The sequence below is a fragment of the Sciurus carolinensis genome, chromosome 10, assembly GCF_902686445.1.
Source record: "Sciurus carolinensis chromosome 10, mSciCar1.2, whole genome shotgun sequence".
Lineage (NCBI taxonomy): Eukaryota > Metazoa > Chordata > Mammalia > Rodentia > Sciuridae > Sciurus > Sciurus carolinensis.
The window spans coordinates 3279082-3295662 of NC_062222.1; the positions used below are offsets into that span (position 1 = coordinate 3279082).

The 16581-nt window shown below is 47.8% G+C and overlaps 1 protein-coding gene across 1 annotated transcript in view; it reads left to right on the plus strand.

Annotated features, from left to right (window-relative positions):
- Nucleotides 1-16298, plus strand: part of Spata5 (spermatogenesis associated 5) — a 264268-nt gene extending 247970 nt beyond the window's left edge. Inside the window, exon 16 of the mRNA XM_047566458.1 lies at nucleotides 15307-16298. Within this exon, the coding sequence (XP_047422414.1) occupies nucleotides 15307-15483 (177 nt within the window). The 3' untranslated portion in view covers nucleotides 15484-16298. The remainder of the gene's footprint in view (nucleotides 1-15306) is intronic.
- The last annotated feature ends 283 nt before the right edge of the window (nucleotides 16299-16581 follow it).

Genomic DNA, 16581 nt, shown 5'->3' on the forward strand with positions numbered 1-16581 from the left:
CCAGGGGCCAAGAACCTCATAGCTGTGGTGTTTGTGTCTGTGGCATATAAGCATGTGCTCTTGCAAGAATGAGAAACTGGTCCTGGCACAGTACCATGTACGAGAAAAGTTGATGTAAGAGAACCATATTGGTTTGATTCCCCAGGCTAATCCAGATCAACTTGAGTTTCCTATTGCACTCTCCTAAGCCCATGATTACTGCTCCTGAAATTTCGGAGCTATTTCTGAGCTGACCAGAGTCCTACTACCAGCCCTATTAGCACAGTCACTGCCTTTCCCATTACAACAGGTTTAGCAACCCTGGTGATCACCAAAGGCAGTGACCCTGTGTGAGTCAGCTCCAGCAGCCAGGCTTAGGTGGAGAACCAGGGCAGTTTCCTAGTGGAAGCCACTGGAATCTGTGGAGAGGTGGAGCATTATGAAGAGCCAGCAGAGGCTAGACGCCTTGGAAAGCTGCTAGGATCAAAGGATGGAAAACTAGAAAGATCAGGGGCAAGGGCATGGGAAAATAGGATTTCTGATCAAATCACAAACCTTTCTAAAGGTTTGAACAAGCTGTGGTGGGAAAGGCAACATTCTGTAATCACACCATGGCACCAGTGAAAAGGAGCATCATCAGGTTCTTTCCACCTCACTGGAACTTGACTTTTGTCCTACTTGACTGTCTTGAGGCTTTGACATACAGGTAAATTGTGAAATTAAAAGAATAGGAACAGCTCTAACGTCCATCACTTGGGACTGAGTTGAATAAACCTTAAGCTGTAAAAGGAGTGGAAAATAGTTCTGTGCAGCGTGATGTCAGGGATAAATTACTAAGTGAAAAAGGTACAGTGGAGAAACATGAATAGGGAAAAAAGAGATGTGAACAGTGGGCTAACATGCACCGAAGAGGGTGGCAGAGGCAGCCGCTCCCCTTCGTCAACAAGCGCTGACTGCTCAGTGAAGCGGGAGTAGCAGAATCTGGACAGCACCACTCTGCAGCCCATAATGAAAGAGAAGGCCTGGGCAGTCACACAGGACCGCCGAGCCAGAACCACCTCAGCTGGACGTTTGCATCTCATCTCACAGGGCATCCCCTGTGAAGGTTCATTCAGAAAAGCAGACCTGAGCCTGTGCAAGCCTCTAGGTCTTAGCACAAGTCATGGGAAGCAGGAGGCAGGGCAACAGTGGGCAACATCACAGGGCGCAGTCACACAGTAAGAACGCGGGAAACACGCACAGGATGCGATCTGCTATCCTCAACACAAGCAGTAGGAGAGGAAGACAGATCCTTTAGGTAGGAGATATATTAGTTAAATGCAAGGTGTTGCGCCTATTTAATCCCAAGTCAAACAAATGAGCTGTCATCCATTTAGGACTACTGGAGATGTGTTGGCCCTGGTTACACATTGATAATATGAAATATAGAATTGTTACTATTTTTAACATGGAGTAAAGGTGTTATGGTTCTGCCTTTTCTGTTTAAATAAAGGCATTTTTTTAGAGATATTTACTCAAATATATATTGACTAAATATTAGGATTCTGGATTTGCTTCAAAAAATTTCAGTGCAGTGCTGGGGTGAGGTGTGAGTGTAGATGAACAGGCTCAGTGCTGACTCGAGCACTGTTAAGCTGGGAGGAAGCTGAGAGTTTGCTCTCTGGGGTTCTCTCACCGTTGTATGTGTCGTGTAGTTAAAACTAAAATGTCGTCTGAAAGTATTGTTGAGCGCCTAATGCTCACCCCGGTTTCCATCTCTTCTACCTCCCCTGTCTTCTCTTTTTGAGAAAGAATTGGGCCAGTTTCTAAGTGGGATGGAGCTATTATCAAAGACACTCCAAAACGCTTTCCAGCTCCTCAGAATTGCAGAATGAAGTCAGTGTCTCCCAGCGTGGAATGCCGTCCACCTCATTTTTCCTCCTCTGAAGCCCTGTCAACATGCATTTCCAGCTACATGCACAATTTTAATTGAATTTAGGACTGTCTCCAAAAATATTCCCATAAACTTCCAAACTGAGCAGCTCCAGATTTGACCTTTGGAATGCATTTGCTATTCATGACCTCCTCTCCCCACCACAAAAAAAAGTTGTTTTCTTTCTCTTTCATTGAGACTTATCTGGTTGCCAAGAAAGGGAATGAATTTAACACAAAGAAAGCTGCTTCTAACTTTGCCCATGACCTATTACTGGAATTTGTTGAAAAAGAATAGCTTGGTATTTTTTTTCCCCTAAAGATCCATAACTTTCAAAGAAATTGTTTGGTGGCCTTTGAGGCTTTTCAGCTCTGTCCTAATTTGGGTAATACCTGTGACCTGGAAATGAGCTGAATAGCCTAACATCATCTTGACCTCAGGTGAGTGGAACGATGCATGGCCTGGGCAGCATGCTTAGCACTGGTTTTCAGAAGTCTGCACTGCCAGGCATTAGCCCCAAGGTGGCACCTTTTCAGCAGTGTGTTGCCAAAACCGTATTTGAGACAACTCAGTTTATAAGCAACCCAAATTGAGAAGTATGCAGAAAAGGACAGAAAGTGGTGGTTCCACCTTCTCCCCACACCAGTCAACGTAGGCCTGTCTCAGATCACCTGTCCAGCCCTGCCAAGGCCGTGCCTTCTCCACCCAAAACTACAGTTGTCTTAGCACCTGTGTGACATCACGCACACACATACAGGAAATGGCCTGATTCAGCTGAACCCTCTCACCTGTACCCTTTCCTCATCCAGTGACTGAACCAAGCCAACCAGACTCCACAGGACTTTTAGTCACTAGGACTGATCAGTTGAGGACTTTGATATCTAAAGGCGTGAGCACAGTCGTATTTTTTACCACATGGGAAAACGTGCTCACTCTAACCGGGCACGGTGGTCCCCGCCTGTAATCCCAGCTGCTTGGAAACTGAGGCAGGAAGGTGATCTGAACCCAGCAGTTGAAGGAAGGCCATGCTGGGCAACAAAGCATTCTGGTTCCTGGTGCTAGTTGGTCCATGGAGGCTCAACCACACTTCTGTCCTTAGGTTCTGTTAGACCCAATCATATCATTAGAATAAATCCCCCTTTTTTATTCAAATTGGTTTCTCTTCCTAGCAGTTGAGCCTGCATATTTGGCTGATGTCACAACTGACTGCATGTATTTGGAGAAATAAGAAGAGCTGAGGCAGCAACTGGCCTTCCTGGCTCAGAGGCGTTCACAAAGTGCTGTGAAAATGCTCCCCGAGTCCTCTTGCTGAGTTAGCCTGGTGTCTGTCACAGCAATTAAAGGGTACATCGCCTTAAAGGCTTTTTAGGACTTGGATTCCCCTGAAAGAAAACAAAGTGTTCATTAAAAGATTGATATGAAAATTTGATAATTCTGAGGTTAACACAAAACTTAATCTTTCATGGTAATACTTGTGTATGTCTGTGGGTTTCAAATTCCACATATATTACTAAAATGAGCAATCATCAGAAAGATTTTTTAAGATATTTTTAAAGATATTTTGTTTCAAGCATGCCAAGTCTTGTTTTATTACAGAATTCTTTTGTTAAAGGTATAGCTAGGCTGGATTGCTGCCAGACTGATGGGAACTTAGCAGCCCAGTTAATTTGTAAAAAGTTCGCAGATGCCAGTTCTTGAAGCTACTGGTGGTGATGTGTATGCCATACTCCAGCATGGTACTATATAGCTCACGCATCTTGTGAATGCATTTGCACCCACACGTGTGTGTGTGTGTGTACACACATGTGAATGTAGGCATGTATTTCAAAAGAATGAAGTTGGGGGGAAGGGCAGGATCTGTGCTTCAGAGTTCTGCTGGCTCTCACGTTCTTCAGTGTAGTTAGGAAATGTGTGCAGAAGAGGTCTTCAGCATACCAACTGGAGGTGGCCGGGGTTTGCCTCCCATTAGATGCCAGCATACTAAAATGGAGATGTGTCTTGCAAAAGCATCACTGTCTCAAGTTCAGCAATTCGTTATCCAAACGATAAGATTCCTCTCAGGAAGCCTGGGCACCCTGCTTGCATCTCCTGCTCTTGACAACATCAGAAGGCACTTTTGTGTGTGTCCTTAACCCTTCACAATCGGAAACACATTGACTAAGATTGCGAAGCTGTTTCCATTCTGTGGTAACCCCTTGTGCCCAGCTGAGTCACATCTCTGAAAGAGATTCTGCTCAGCAGAACTATCTCTTGGTTTCTTGATGATACATTTTTTTTTTTAATGATTAGAAATGTGAGAAAAGCTCACCTAGTTTAAAAATGTAAAATGTATGGATATAGTCCCAAGATTTACTAAACGTGTATGTGTGCACACATCTACATATATATACATACTCAGATTTACTTGATTTTATGACTGTAGATTTTTAAAATAATCTATCCTTCAAAAATTCACCATTAGCTTGTCAAAGATACCAACTGCTACATTTCCAAAACCAAACCAGTCTCATCAAATGATAATTTAAATATATTTTTAACATACATTTAATATACTTTAATATATTTGATTATATTTGATACATATATAAATATATTACATAATTTAATGTTTTAAAACTTGAGTCAGCATTGTCGACCAGTAGTCTCACACTTGCTCTCCATTCTTCTTCTGCAGCCCTTTCCACATCTCTGGATTCTTGTTACGGCCTCTGTCCTAATTTTTAGTTTAGGCTTAACAGACATTTTAAAATCTGTCTTTAGAAGACTTTTCTGGCATTTCTTTTTGCTTGAACTATTCTCACAATGGAGAATAACAGTAGTCACCAAAAGAGGTGTTTAGGTTTGATAATGGACTTACTGGTCAGAAGAGAAAATAGGAATATTTGGGCTCAGGCCTTATAACCTGCATCATCTTCACTGTCCACCCTGGCCTGGGCACAGAGTAACTGGCCTGGAAATATCCCACAGGCTTTTGCAAGTATTTGCCATCTTTTAAGTTGCATTACCTACAAAATCTTGTTAAAAACAAGAGCTGTAGGGCTGGAGTTGTGGCTCAGTGGTAGAGCACTTGCCTGGAATGTGTGAGGCCCTAGATTCGATGCTCAGCCCCACATATAAGTAAGTGAAATAAAAGATCCATTGACAACTAGAAAATATATATATAAAAAAAAAAAACAAGAGCTGGATCTCATCATCAGCTTTCAAATCAGTAAAGTCAGATTTCCCTTACCCTTTCCTCCTTTTGTCACATTCCTTAAAAGTCAACAATCCATATAATTTGCAGATAAGGAAGCGACTCCCCCAGTTTCTAAATACCCAGCACGTAGTGCTACCAAACATCAAAAATTCACTCATGGGTTCACTCAGATTACACAGTTAGTACGTGCCACTCGGGTTTTACATTCCTTCACTGGTATGCTTAAATTTGCATTCAGAGTGCCTTATTGCCAAGCTCATTGTTTGTTTTAATAAAACTAAGATGTAAGTTTTTATGTTCCTCTACATTTCAATGAGATGTAAACAGTTACACTCAGGGGCAACTGTCAGTGTTCTGGGGTGTATGAGGAGGGCCTAAGAAACTAAACATTTCTCCCTCTAGCATGGTGCAATTCCTTGTGTTTCCTGGACTCCCCAGCGTGGCGATTCCCGCAGACGGTGTTCCGGCCAAGTCATCTGGACAGGGAGTGGGAAAGCATCCGTAGGATTGAGAAGTGTGCATATGGTCATGGGAGCAGCGGCCTTCACTCTTTTGAGACTGTGATGAGAGCTTTGACGCCTCTGTGTAGAGAACTACATGTGTGGATCCACAGGTGTAGGTGTCGGTTGGGTTTTAGACTCATCTGCATATCTCTAGGGCTCTGCATCAGACTGTTACCATGTGGCCATTACAGTGCACAGAACAGGTGAAACACGAGTAGAGTAGCCGCCAGTTCATCTAACAAAGGAGACAGCGCCACTTTGTAATTATTTGAATTTAAAACAAAATAACGTAAGCGTCTCAAACAATGGCTTATAAACAACATAAGCATTACCAATCAGCAGGAACTGCCTCCGGAATGCAAAAATAAAGAAGAGATGTGAGAATATTCTGGGCTTTTTCAGAATATCTTATCTGATGGTGAGGTGTGCTACCACTTATTTATATGCTAGAGGCAGGGAAAGAGTCTTCCTTTCTCTGAGAAAGAATACAACTGTTACTGAGAATGACATCCATAAATAAGTGCAGGATAAATAACCTCTCTCCCCCGCCCTGGTGTGTGCCAAGGGTGTGCTTCACAGGCTGCTCTCCAGGGCCTGTCTTCACACACCCTTAACTTCAGAAGGTCCAGTTGCTTTTTTCTGTTTATCACCAACAGCCATTAACACCAAACCAAACTCTCTTAGAAGATTTTAGGGGCACCAAGGAAACTTGCTGATCAGCCCAGGTCAACCTGCAGCTGACTGGAAGATGGGAAGGGAACAAAGGCTCATTAGAGTCAGGCTGGAGGTGCAGGTGCAAAGGGCTCTAGCCCCCAGAACACTCCATTCAGAAGTGGACCACGCAGGGTATCCTGAGCCGCGCTATCAAAGCAGGCTGCTTTGTGGGACTGTCAGTGGGTGAGGAGTGGGACGTGGCAGTAGAGATGACTGACAGATGAGGACTAGGGTGTGCTAATACTCTAACACCCTTGCCCACCCCTCCCCGCCCCCAGCCTGTGCTTCTCCAGCTCCCAGAGCCCTGGCATGAGGGTTAGACCCTTCAGAGTCGGGGAGGAGTCCTGGAGCTCTCTGGGAGCTGAGCTTGGCCTGCTTTCCTCTCCTGGGTGGCTGAACTTTGGACATCCTTTTGTCTTCCTCTCCTCTCTGCCTGGAGCCAGCCCCAAGCTCTCCTATGCCAAGTGCCTCTTCAGGACTCTGCCATCTTTCTGTCCATAGCTAGTCATCAGCACAACAAAGCCTCCAAATAACACCTCAGCCTGAGTGACGCATGGTGCCCAAAACACTTGTGCTCTTTTGGTCTTTAGTAAACAGGTGTCCTGGCTGAATTAAAAGCTAGTTCATCTTTCTGCCTGACATGCTAATGTGGTATGTCTGAGAAAGAGAGCGAGACCCAGGCGGTAGGGCCTTCGTGGAACTTAGTCTAGAGGGGCAGGCACTGCACTCCGACGACTCAGGTCTCCACAGCCGCAGTGTGACCCCGTGTGGGCAGCTAATACGCTGCACAGCAAACAGCCCAAGGACCTCCAGGATGCCAGCACACCAGCCCGGAGGGTGGGCATGTGCAAGAGCCCAGTGCCCTTGTTCACCAAAAGTCCGACTCTGCTTCCTCCTCTGCTGTGCCCCCCACACACACCGTGCCTGCCACCCACAGGCTGGTCACAGAGATTTCCTGAGTAAATGAATAGAAAGGAGGCCCCTGTCTTCTGCTTGACCTCTTATCTCTCTCTGGCCACCAGGGTCGTTCCTGTTCTGCCCAGTCCCACAACCGTTGGTGTGCTCTTTGCAGAGCTAGAATACTTCTTTTTTACCTTGTTATGGTTCAGTGTAAGTCTGAAACACCTGAAATTCCCACAGGTGCAAATGGTTGTAGGAAATGGACACTGGAACGATTAAGTAAGATGTCAGGGCTCAAGATCCTTGCATCTCAGAAGCTCCGGAGCAGTCCCTTCGCGGGTACATTTTTTTTTTTGAAGCAGAAACTGTCCCAGGCTTCTCCTAACCCGAAGGTCTACCTACTGCAGCTGTATGTTTCGAAGGCCTCAGAATAACTTTCATTAGCAACCCAGTGTTTTCCCCTTCGCTGTCATGGGGTTTGAAGGTGTCTTCACAAAACTTTTTATTTTCTTTGGCTCCATGTTGCGTGGCATTCGAGACTCTGTGGTTTCAACATTAGCCCAGAGGCGAGCATCAATGATCTCAAGCCCGGTGTGCCGGGGTCAGCCCAGGAGCACTGGTGGGATCGTTCTTCAGACCTGGAACCTGTTCCCAGCGTCTCACTTCCTGCCTCCTCCTCAGTGTTTCGGTGGAGTGGCATTTTGAGGACTTCAGGGCAGTGCTGCTGGTTGCCCTCCACATCCCCTTCTGACCTTCATCTCCTGCTGCCTTCTTGACAACCTGGGGCAGCTCTCACTCTGTGCCTGTGACCTGCTGGCTGGCTCTCCCCTGCCCAGCGCCTGCTTCCTGCGCTGTCACATCTCCATGCCCTGGGCCATTCGGCCACCGTGGGCCTGGGGGTGGGGCCTCTCCCAGCACTGGCTGTTCCCGCACAGCAGGACGTCGCTCTCCACGGGGCTCCTAATCCCTCAGACATGGGGAGGGAAGTCGCAGGGCTGTGAGGGAGAGAAAGGCGAGGGCGGAGCCAGGCGGACACAAAGCCGGCCCAGGCCCCCAGCGCTACAGCCAGCCAGCGCCAGCTGCAGCCCAATTAAGCCCCACAGGTCACAGGTGTTCCAGACAGAGGACGCTGTCACAAAACCGCTTTCTTGAAAATACCTCAGACTTTTTAAAGCACGGCAGCCCATTTCTTTTGGTGGGTTCTTCAAAGCTATTTAATACACTTGAAATACAAAGAAACTGAGATTAGGCCTCGCTGGAAGGCGGGCTTTCCTGGGCCGAAAAGCAGGAGCAGCACAAACAGCCTTATCGCCAGGGTGTGGATCCAGCGCAGCTGCAGGAAAGCACTCCGGCCTCCTCTCCTCCGCCGCCCCTCCTGAACCCTGGTCCCAGCTGTGCCAGAAGGCGCCCAGGGTCACATCCTTGTACTCTTAATCCCAGCACACAGCTGTGGTTTCCTGTAACTTGCAAGCAGCCTACCATGTTAAACGAGATGCATGAACCCAGCAGTCAAGAGCACTTTTCCTTGCTTAATGTCATCTGTCAGGTAGCTTCACTTCTGACACATTTCAAACTGGTGCCCCCATTTCTCCACAGACCCAAGAGCTCCCTGTCCCTGCTGGGGGCAGGAGGGTGACAGACCAACAGAACTCGAGTTGGTTGTCTTGAGCGGCACTGGAGTCTGTTACCCCTCCGTTCTTGAGGACAATGACAATCTCCAAGGCAGTTCACTGGCGAAGGTCAAGGTAGAACTTGAGCGTTCCTATTAGAAGGGCGGCCCTGATCCCCTGCACAGGCCCACTGGCAGCAGCCTCCCCTCTCCACCTTGTGTGCCACTGTGCCTGTGCCCTCCTGCTGTCACTGCTACAGTCTGCTTGTAGCCTGCCGACAGCAGGGACCTGTCCTTGGAGGAAGTTGTGACCTGGAACTTACTGATGGTTCCTAATCTCTCGAGCACCAGCAGAGAAGCGGGCCCTGCTGTGGAACTGAGAAGAAGGATCCTGCACAGCAGGAGCACACTGGGCACGGCACCCGCGGGCAAGGTCTGCTGCTGATCGCAGGGCCGAGGACAGCCTTCGCCTTGACTGCGCCTCCTGACCAGGGCAACTTGGCCTCCGCGGCTGCCTGCTCTCACCTCACTAAGCTGAGCCATCTTTCCCAGCTCTTCGTCTAGGGCTGAGGACGCACTGTAGGCTCTGTAGAGGAGGTTTCATTTTTTCTGCATTGACATTGTTCTGACTCTTCATGGCATTCGGAATTCTGCACCGTTTCCTTTCTTGCCCTCTTGCATTTAAATGTGAGGTAATTAGATTTCCCAAGGTTCAGTGGTCAAGAGCCTCCCATCCTGGGGTCGCCTCCCGCGCGCTCGCAGTGGGACTGGCTCGCGTAATCCAGTTATTGCTGTATTGTTGTGGAGGCCCTGCTTCTCCAGAGGGCGAGCGTAGCATGGAAATTTATGCTCACACATCCTTTGTCTCCATTGCAGAGTTACTTTTCTCCTGCATTTGAAAGTAATTATTTGCTTTTTTTTTTTTTTTTTTTTTTTTTTTTTTGAGTGACTCTGGTTTGAGGATTTCTAAACATTTCATTAGAAATCTTTTCCTGCCTCTTAGGAATCATCTCCAATATATCTGACTTTCATATGGAATTCCTCTGTTTTATATTTTGGTCAGATGTCTGATGGTCAGATCTGTTACGACTGCGGAATGAATGGAAAGAGAGTTTGTGGCATGCTGGTACCAAATAAATGGTGCCGTGGCCACTGGACAAAAGCCCCTCAGAGTGCAGCTCTGGCATTGAGCTCTGAGGCCAGTTCTGCAGCCTTTCATCTCATTTTCTCCTTTCCACAAACAGGTAACGTTTCACCTTCACAAGGCACATACGTGTTCCAAAAGCTTGGCTACCCAGTTTTTAGTGAAAACAGAGAAAGAATATACACTTGGCTTTGCCCGACCAGCTAGAACATTCCTGCTTTGATGGCCTAATGGCAAAAGCACCCTGGCTAGAGGTTGGCTGTGAGTTTATTGAAGTGATCTTGTCTGCAGCCAGGGACCGGGGTGGGTGTACGGGGAGATGGACAGGATGGCAAAGAGATTAGTGCAAGGCTTTCAGAAACCCTCTACCAGAGAAGTTAAAGATCTCGGTGGGTAAGAAAAAGATAGACTAATTTGACACTCCAGGGAATCTGTGATTCAAATTCGTATGTCCCTTGCATATCTTAGTGAAGTTCTTCTGTGCTCTTATGGGAAAATTAAGCTGAATTCCCCCATCGCAACCAGTCTGTGACTGCTTCCTTTGGGATGTCATGCCGGCAGGGTGGTGAGCTGTATGGTCCACAGAAATAGAGTCTCTCAGTTGTTTTTCATGACAACAAGGCAAAGAAGCTCCTGTCCCTGTGTGACGGTTTTTGACCCCAAAGGAGCATCCTTCAGAACTAGCACAGGCATGTTTATATTCTTACGATTTCTAATTTACATTACTTCCGCAAAAAGAACTGAACTCAGATTGAGAACATTGCTGGAGATGCACATCTGTCACAGTACTGAACAGTTTTTGTAATTTATAAGTTGACATGGTCTAGATTATGTAAAGCGTAGATAGAAATGCTTGACACTGGCCAAATGTGGGAAGGATGCCCACAGCATGCACGTTTGGAAGCATGTTTAAAGACCTGTCCTGTCCAGTCCAGCCAGCATGCCTTGACCTATGTTTGCCCATCCAGAGCCCAAGCAAGCCCACACTGCTGCCGCCATCGCTGTCTCTTGACTTCCTTAGACAGACTGGTTCTCCTCCCTCCCGTCTCAGCTTCTCTCCTCCTGCTCCGCCCATGAACATGTCTATTCTTGTGCTTCTGGCCTCTGTCCCTCTTTCCTTTTGTCTCCATTCTGAAGTTGGGGAGAGCAAAAGGTAAAAGGATATGAGCTAGTCAAAAGCTGTGTTGTGTCCTGAGTAAGAGTTTGGGTATGTGTTAGCGTCTCCCAGGGGGAATGCCAAAGACCACCAGTAGGTGGTCTTCCAACAGGAAAAGGGAGGAGCTCTGTGGCAGACACTGGGTGACTTACTCTTTCAGCCTGCTGTCAAAAATTAAACTAGGTAGTTGATGAATGCAAGTTTCTCACTCCCAGTTCTGGAGCCTGGGAAGTCCAAGATGGAGGCACCAGCAGATGTGGTGTCTGGCGAGGGCCTGCCCCTCAGCCAACACCTCGCAGCATCCTCACACAGGGAGAGGTGAAGAAGCTCACCCAGCCTCTTAGGAGGGCACTAGGTCAGACCATGAGGCCGAACCTCCCATAGCTTCCTCACCTCCCAAGATCCCTCGCTTAAATGCTGGAAGAATGAATAGACTGCTGTCCCCAACCTTCACTGGCCCTCTGCCATTTCTGTTGTGCACTGTGCAGTATATATCGTGTTGCCTGAAACTTTGATCAAGGAGTACTCCTCCCCAGTATCCCAAGGCATTGCTGCCATGGGCCATGGGAATGAGCAAGAAAGCTGTACTTGTCTTGGCAAGTGTCCCGTCGTGGAACTCTTGCTGGAGTTCAGGGCTCCCGAAGCAAAAAGAAAACATCCATCACGAAACGGAGATCCAAGAGGCACCCGCTTCCCGATGCCTTCTTATCTGGGTCAGGAGAGAAAAACCAGCCATCCGCTTAATTCTTTGCCTTTTGGAAGCCCTGTTAGGAAAAAAGAAAAGCAAATGGACCCTTTGGGCATTATGCTGTCAGGTCTTGTGCATCGGCCGCTTGTGGGCTTGGTTTGGAGCTGCAGATGGGACTGCCATCGTGGTTCACTGTTGCTTTTCATAGTCAGCTGCAGAATGGTGCCTTTCAAAGCATTCTCTGTGGCTTGGGCTGGCTGGGTGTCATCCGAGTCTCTTTCTTCCCACCTGGCTATTTCTTTGTTTACTTTATTCCTTCTAGCCAGAATGTCCTGAACAGACTTGTGTGTTCCTCACACTTCTGTTTCCAAAACAGGAATTTCTTCCTTCTGTCCACACGAAGCACTTCCCTTCTGCCTTCCTGACAGTACTTCTGATAGTGGGCACTTGGGGAGTTAACCTGCGTCCATACCTGCGGGGTCCTGAGGGTGGAGGGTGCTATTGATACCACCGTATCTCCGTGGGACCTCCAAATCTGATACCCCCGTTTCCCATTGACGAGTTCTGCTCCCTCTAATCTTGAAGTTTGAACACTAGAGAAGCACGCCAAGGCAAGTATATTAAGCAGGTTTTATTTAAAAGTAGTAATAATACAGACTTCTCCCGAGGGGGAGAAGGGGGCTGTGGCTGATGTTCTAGAATCCCAAGAAGTGAGCATGCCCTACATCTTTTATTGGGTGAGGCATCTTTTGTTCTCCAGTTCTCCCCCACTTATCGTGCTTATCTCTCCTTCCTGCTACGTGACTAGACCTGGTCTTGCAGGTGAGATGCATAAAGTGAGGAGCAAATGGGCGGGGGAGGGCCAAAGCAATTCAGCCAGGCAAGGGCCCAGAGGGCACTAATTAGCAGCTCCTTGCCGGCAGTCCTTAATAAGGGCAGGTAAATTTGGTAATCAGTGGCTCTGGAGATCCTTGACATTCCATTCTCCCAGGCACAGTCTCCAACTTCCAGAGGCAGATGGCGCTCATGGCCTCCATTTCCTCGATTTGACCCGATCCCCTATTTCTATACTAACTGCCTGTCCCCAATTCTGGCTTCACTGTCTTGACAGCTCTGGGTCTTCCCTCGGTCACTGCAGGAAGTAGCGAGAACATAGGTGCTCACAGATGTGCAGGGTCCCGTTTGCAGTTCTGTCAGTTGCTGATTGTATTCTGCTAGATAACTGATGGGAAAATAAAAATAGCAGAGAGGATTGCCACATCGACTGGTTCTTTTGGGCATGTCTAAGAAGTAAATAAAGGCAGGGCATCTTGAAGCAAGCGTTGGGCTCAGGCAGGCCTCCGCCACCCTAGGAGGTACCAGCAGCTGTGCTCCTTCCCCTGCCAAGGAAGGCACCTTTGTATTCAGCCCCGAGCTAGGATTCCATAGTCTCTGGAAGGATCATCCTGTCTAGCCCAGGCACTTCCCAGTCAAAACCTAGTCTTGTGGTTTGGATGAAATTGTTTGCTAAGGTCAAGTCTACTGGGAATCATAAGGGATTACTTCCATGTTAGCATGTCCTGGAGGCTCCATAGTAGCAAACAACTACCTTTCAAGTGGCCACACTCCTCTGACTGTCTCATCACCAAAGCCCCTGTGTTATACCAAGGAAGCTACCAGGAAGCGCAGTGTAGAGCTTAGAGGAAATTTTGTAGATGCAGGTGCAGATGAAGGTGTTTCTTAAAAAGGACTCGCTTAGGGAGAAGACCTGAGCATGGGCTTCTCGGCTTCCCTCGGTCCCGTGCCACCTGCACCACCTCCATTTCCCGACCTTGTGCCTGCACCATCGTCTCTCGCACTCTCCCACTTCACTGCCCGCAATGGCTGTGCAACAATGCAGTCAGTGCCAACACCTGCCATCTGGCCATGTGAGCCCAATCCCAGAATTCACCAGGCTTTTGGTCCCTCCTTCCTTGCTCAATACCTCGCCCCCAGCACTTCACAGAGGCCTGCCTGGCTGCTCCGCTTGACAGCGTCCAACACCTCACACCTGTTAGCATAGTGCAAAGACCTGGGGCATCATGGCCTAGCCACTCAGCATGGGGATCAGTGCAGTCCAGCGTACACGTAGGCACTCAGTACTCATCCGTGCTGGGCTGTTGTGGGAGGTGAGTCTTGCCTAGTGAGCATGGAGGATATGGCATTGACCCTGGGACCATGGTTTCCCTCCCCCCAGCCTGGAGGGAGCTGCATAGCGAGCACCCTTCCATCCTGGGGGGTCCCACTGCCGGTGAGAGTCAGTGCACTGTAGCTGCGCACGATTCCTCAGACCTCAGCCCTGCAACCATTGCCCAGGTGGAGGACGTGCTTCTTAGATTGGCAGGAGGGCTCTCCCCTGGGTCCCTTCGCCTCCCTTTGCGGAAGTTCCCAGGACTGGTCCACCGCACAGCCAGGTCGCCAGCTGAGGCACTCCCCAGCTTTTACTGTGCTTATTAATTCTCACAGTCTCGTTTTCAAAAGGACCCTTTTTTTGCACCAGAACACGTGGTGACGTGGCTTCTCTATCCCTGGAAGTTCCTTTCCCTTCCACAAGTCAGGAGCTACTCTTGGGAAAGGCGTTGACATGGTAGCTGCTGTGGTTAACTTCCGCGCTCATTAGTGGAGCCTAGAACAAAGTCCCATCGTTGTAATCTGACAGAGCCTCTGAATCTGTGCGTGGTTTTTTGAAAGCTCCCTAAACATGCTGCTAAATCCCCCAAACAGCCACTAAACGGCTGGCAGCCGCTCGCCCAGCCGAAGCAGAGGCTCTTTTCAGCGAGGGAACAAACAGGAGAATGGCTGCCCTCGCGCGGCAGCTGGCTCTCGCCTGCCACACGGGCGGGCACGGTCCTGCCGCCCGCCTCCCGTCACCCCCGACGCTCTTCTTCCAGCGACCATCTTCCAGCGGCGCTGGCAGCGGCCTGTTTCCTCCTCCTCCATCCACTCCTCCCCCTGCACCCAGTGCTTCCTGTCCCCAGAGGTCTCCTTCCTGACTAACAGAATTCACTCTGTTCTGATGTGGCTCTCCAGAGCGGGCGTAGACACCCACTGGTATCCCAAGATTTGGGAACTCGTTAAAAAGTGGCGCAGAAAGAAGCGCCTTTGCCCCTGGAATCATCAAAGGGAAGGGAAGACGGCGCGCTGGTGAGCAGGTGCCCCCCGCAGCACCGCCACCCGCCCGGTCCCTCTGAAACAGGTGGCAGGGCCTGCCTTTGCAGTTAGGAGCAAAGGCTCTTCAGCACGTGTCACGTCTTCCACATCTTTGTGCTCCTGGTTGCCAGTACCTGCCACCTTCTTTTGGATTGAAGGAACAGAAAATTGAATATGATTACTTTCGATCCTTTTAAAAATGTGAGTGGCATAAGTGACAGGAAAATTTAGCAATGTGCTTGTGGTGTAGAAGTTACCAAGTGAATATTTGGAACATCCCATTTGTGGAAGAGGAGTGTTGACTGTTTTCCTCTCCTTGTATTTCTTTTAATTTCAGATTATAGCCGTCTGCAGAGAGGCGGCTCTCCTGGCTCTGGAAGAAGACATTAAAGCCAACTGCATTATGAAGAGGCATTTTACTCAAGCCTTGAGCACAGTGGCCCCTCGAATCCCTGAGTCACTGAGACGCTTTTACGAAGAGTACCAAGAGAAGAGCGGACTGCACACACTCTGAGAAACTCGTGTCCATTACAGCAGACTCCTTTCTAGAGAAACTAGTTTTGTTTTTTTTGTTCTTTTTTTTTTTTTTTTAATTTTGCCTTAAACGTGTTAAAAAAATCTCTACTAGATAAAGTGTTTGAAGTAATTTCACTGGAACTGAGGGGCTTCTGTCATCATACGCATTTTGAATTGTATGGATACATTGAAAATATCTCTGAGTGTGAGTTCACATTAGTTTTCTCTGGAAATGTATGCCAAGTTTAGAAAGCAACCTGGTCCATTTTTCCCTTGAGATGATTTCCTTGCTCTAGAATTCACTCTGGTGCCCTCCTAAGTGTCCACCTGTGGGCATCTGTTTCATACCAGAAGACAGGGAGTGGATGTGGATGAAGGCATCATGGGAAATGACTCACAGAGCTTTATTTTTGGAAGGCCAGCCAATGAAAGGTCCAAATGCCTAGCCAGGCTTCTCTGCCTTGTCTCCAAATGTGTGCTTGCCTCATTATAATTCCCACCTGCATCTCGGGCAGAATGGAGTATTGTTATTTCAAGGCTCAGCTTTGGCTCAGTGGTGGAATACTTGCCGGCCATGCACGAGCCATGGGCTTAGTCCCTAGCACCACCAAAAAAGTGGTTTCATATAATGCAGTACCATTTGAAGGGTTAAAGTCTTATAATTGTAAGGTCATTCTAAGTCCAGAGAAGTTGACTTGGTTTTTTTCCTAAAATGCTATAAATACATCATATATAAAGTATGCATGTTTTAATTTGGATGTACTTTCAGGTTACAAGTGAACTTTTCAAAAATAAACATTTTTAAGAAATTGACTCTTAGTTATGTTGTATTTATATTGTAATCTAAATATGTATGTTTATACTTGTATTTATATGTTCTCAGGATTTCTGGACACTTTACTGCTCCATAAATACCCTTTGAAACTTGGAAAGTGACTCACTGGCTTCCTAATCAGACTGTTAGTGAGCACACCTGTCATCTCAGCAACTTAGCAGGCCCTGTGTCAAGAAAACATTTAGGATGATCAAGGTTAGAGCATGGAGAATGGCAAGTTGTGACTGGGGCTGTGCAGTGCAGACTGTCCAGACGCAAGTG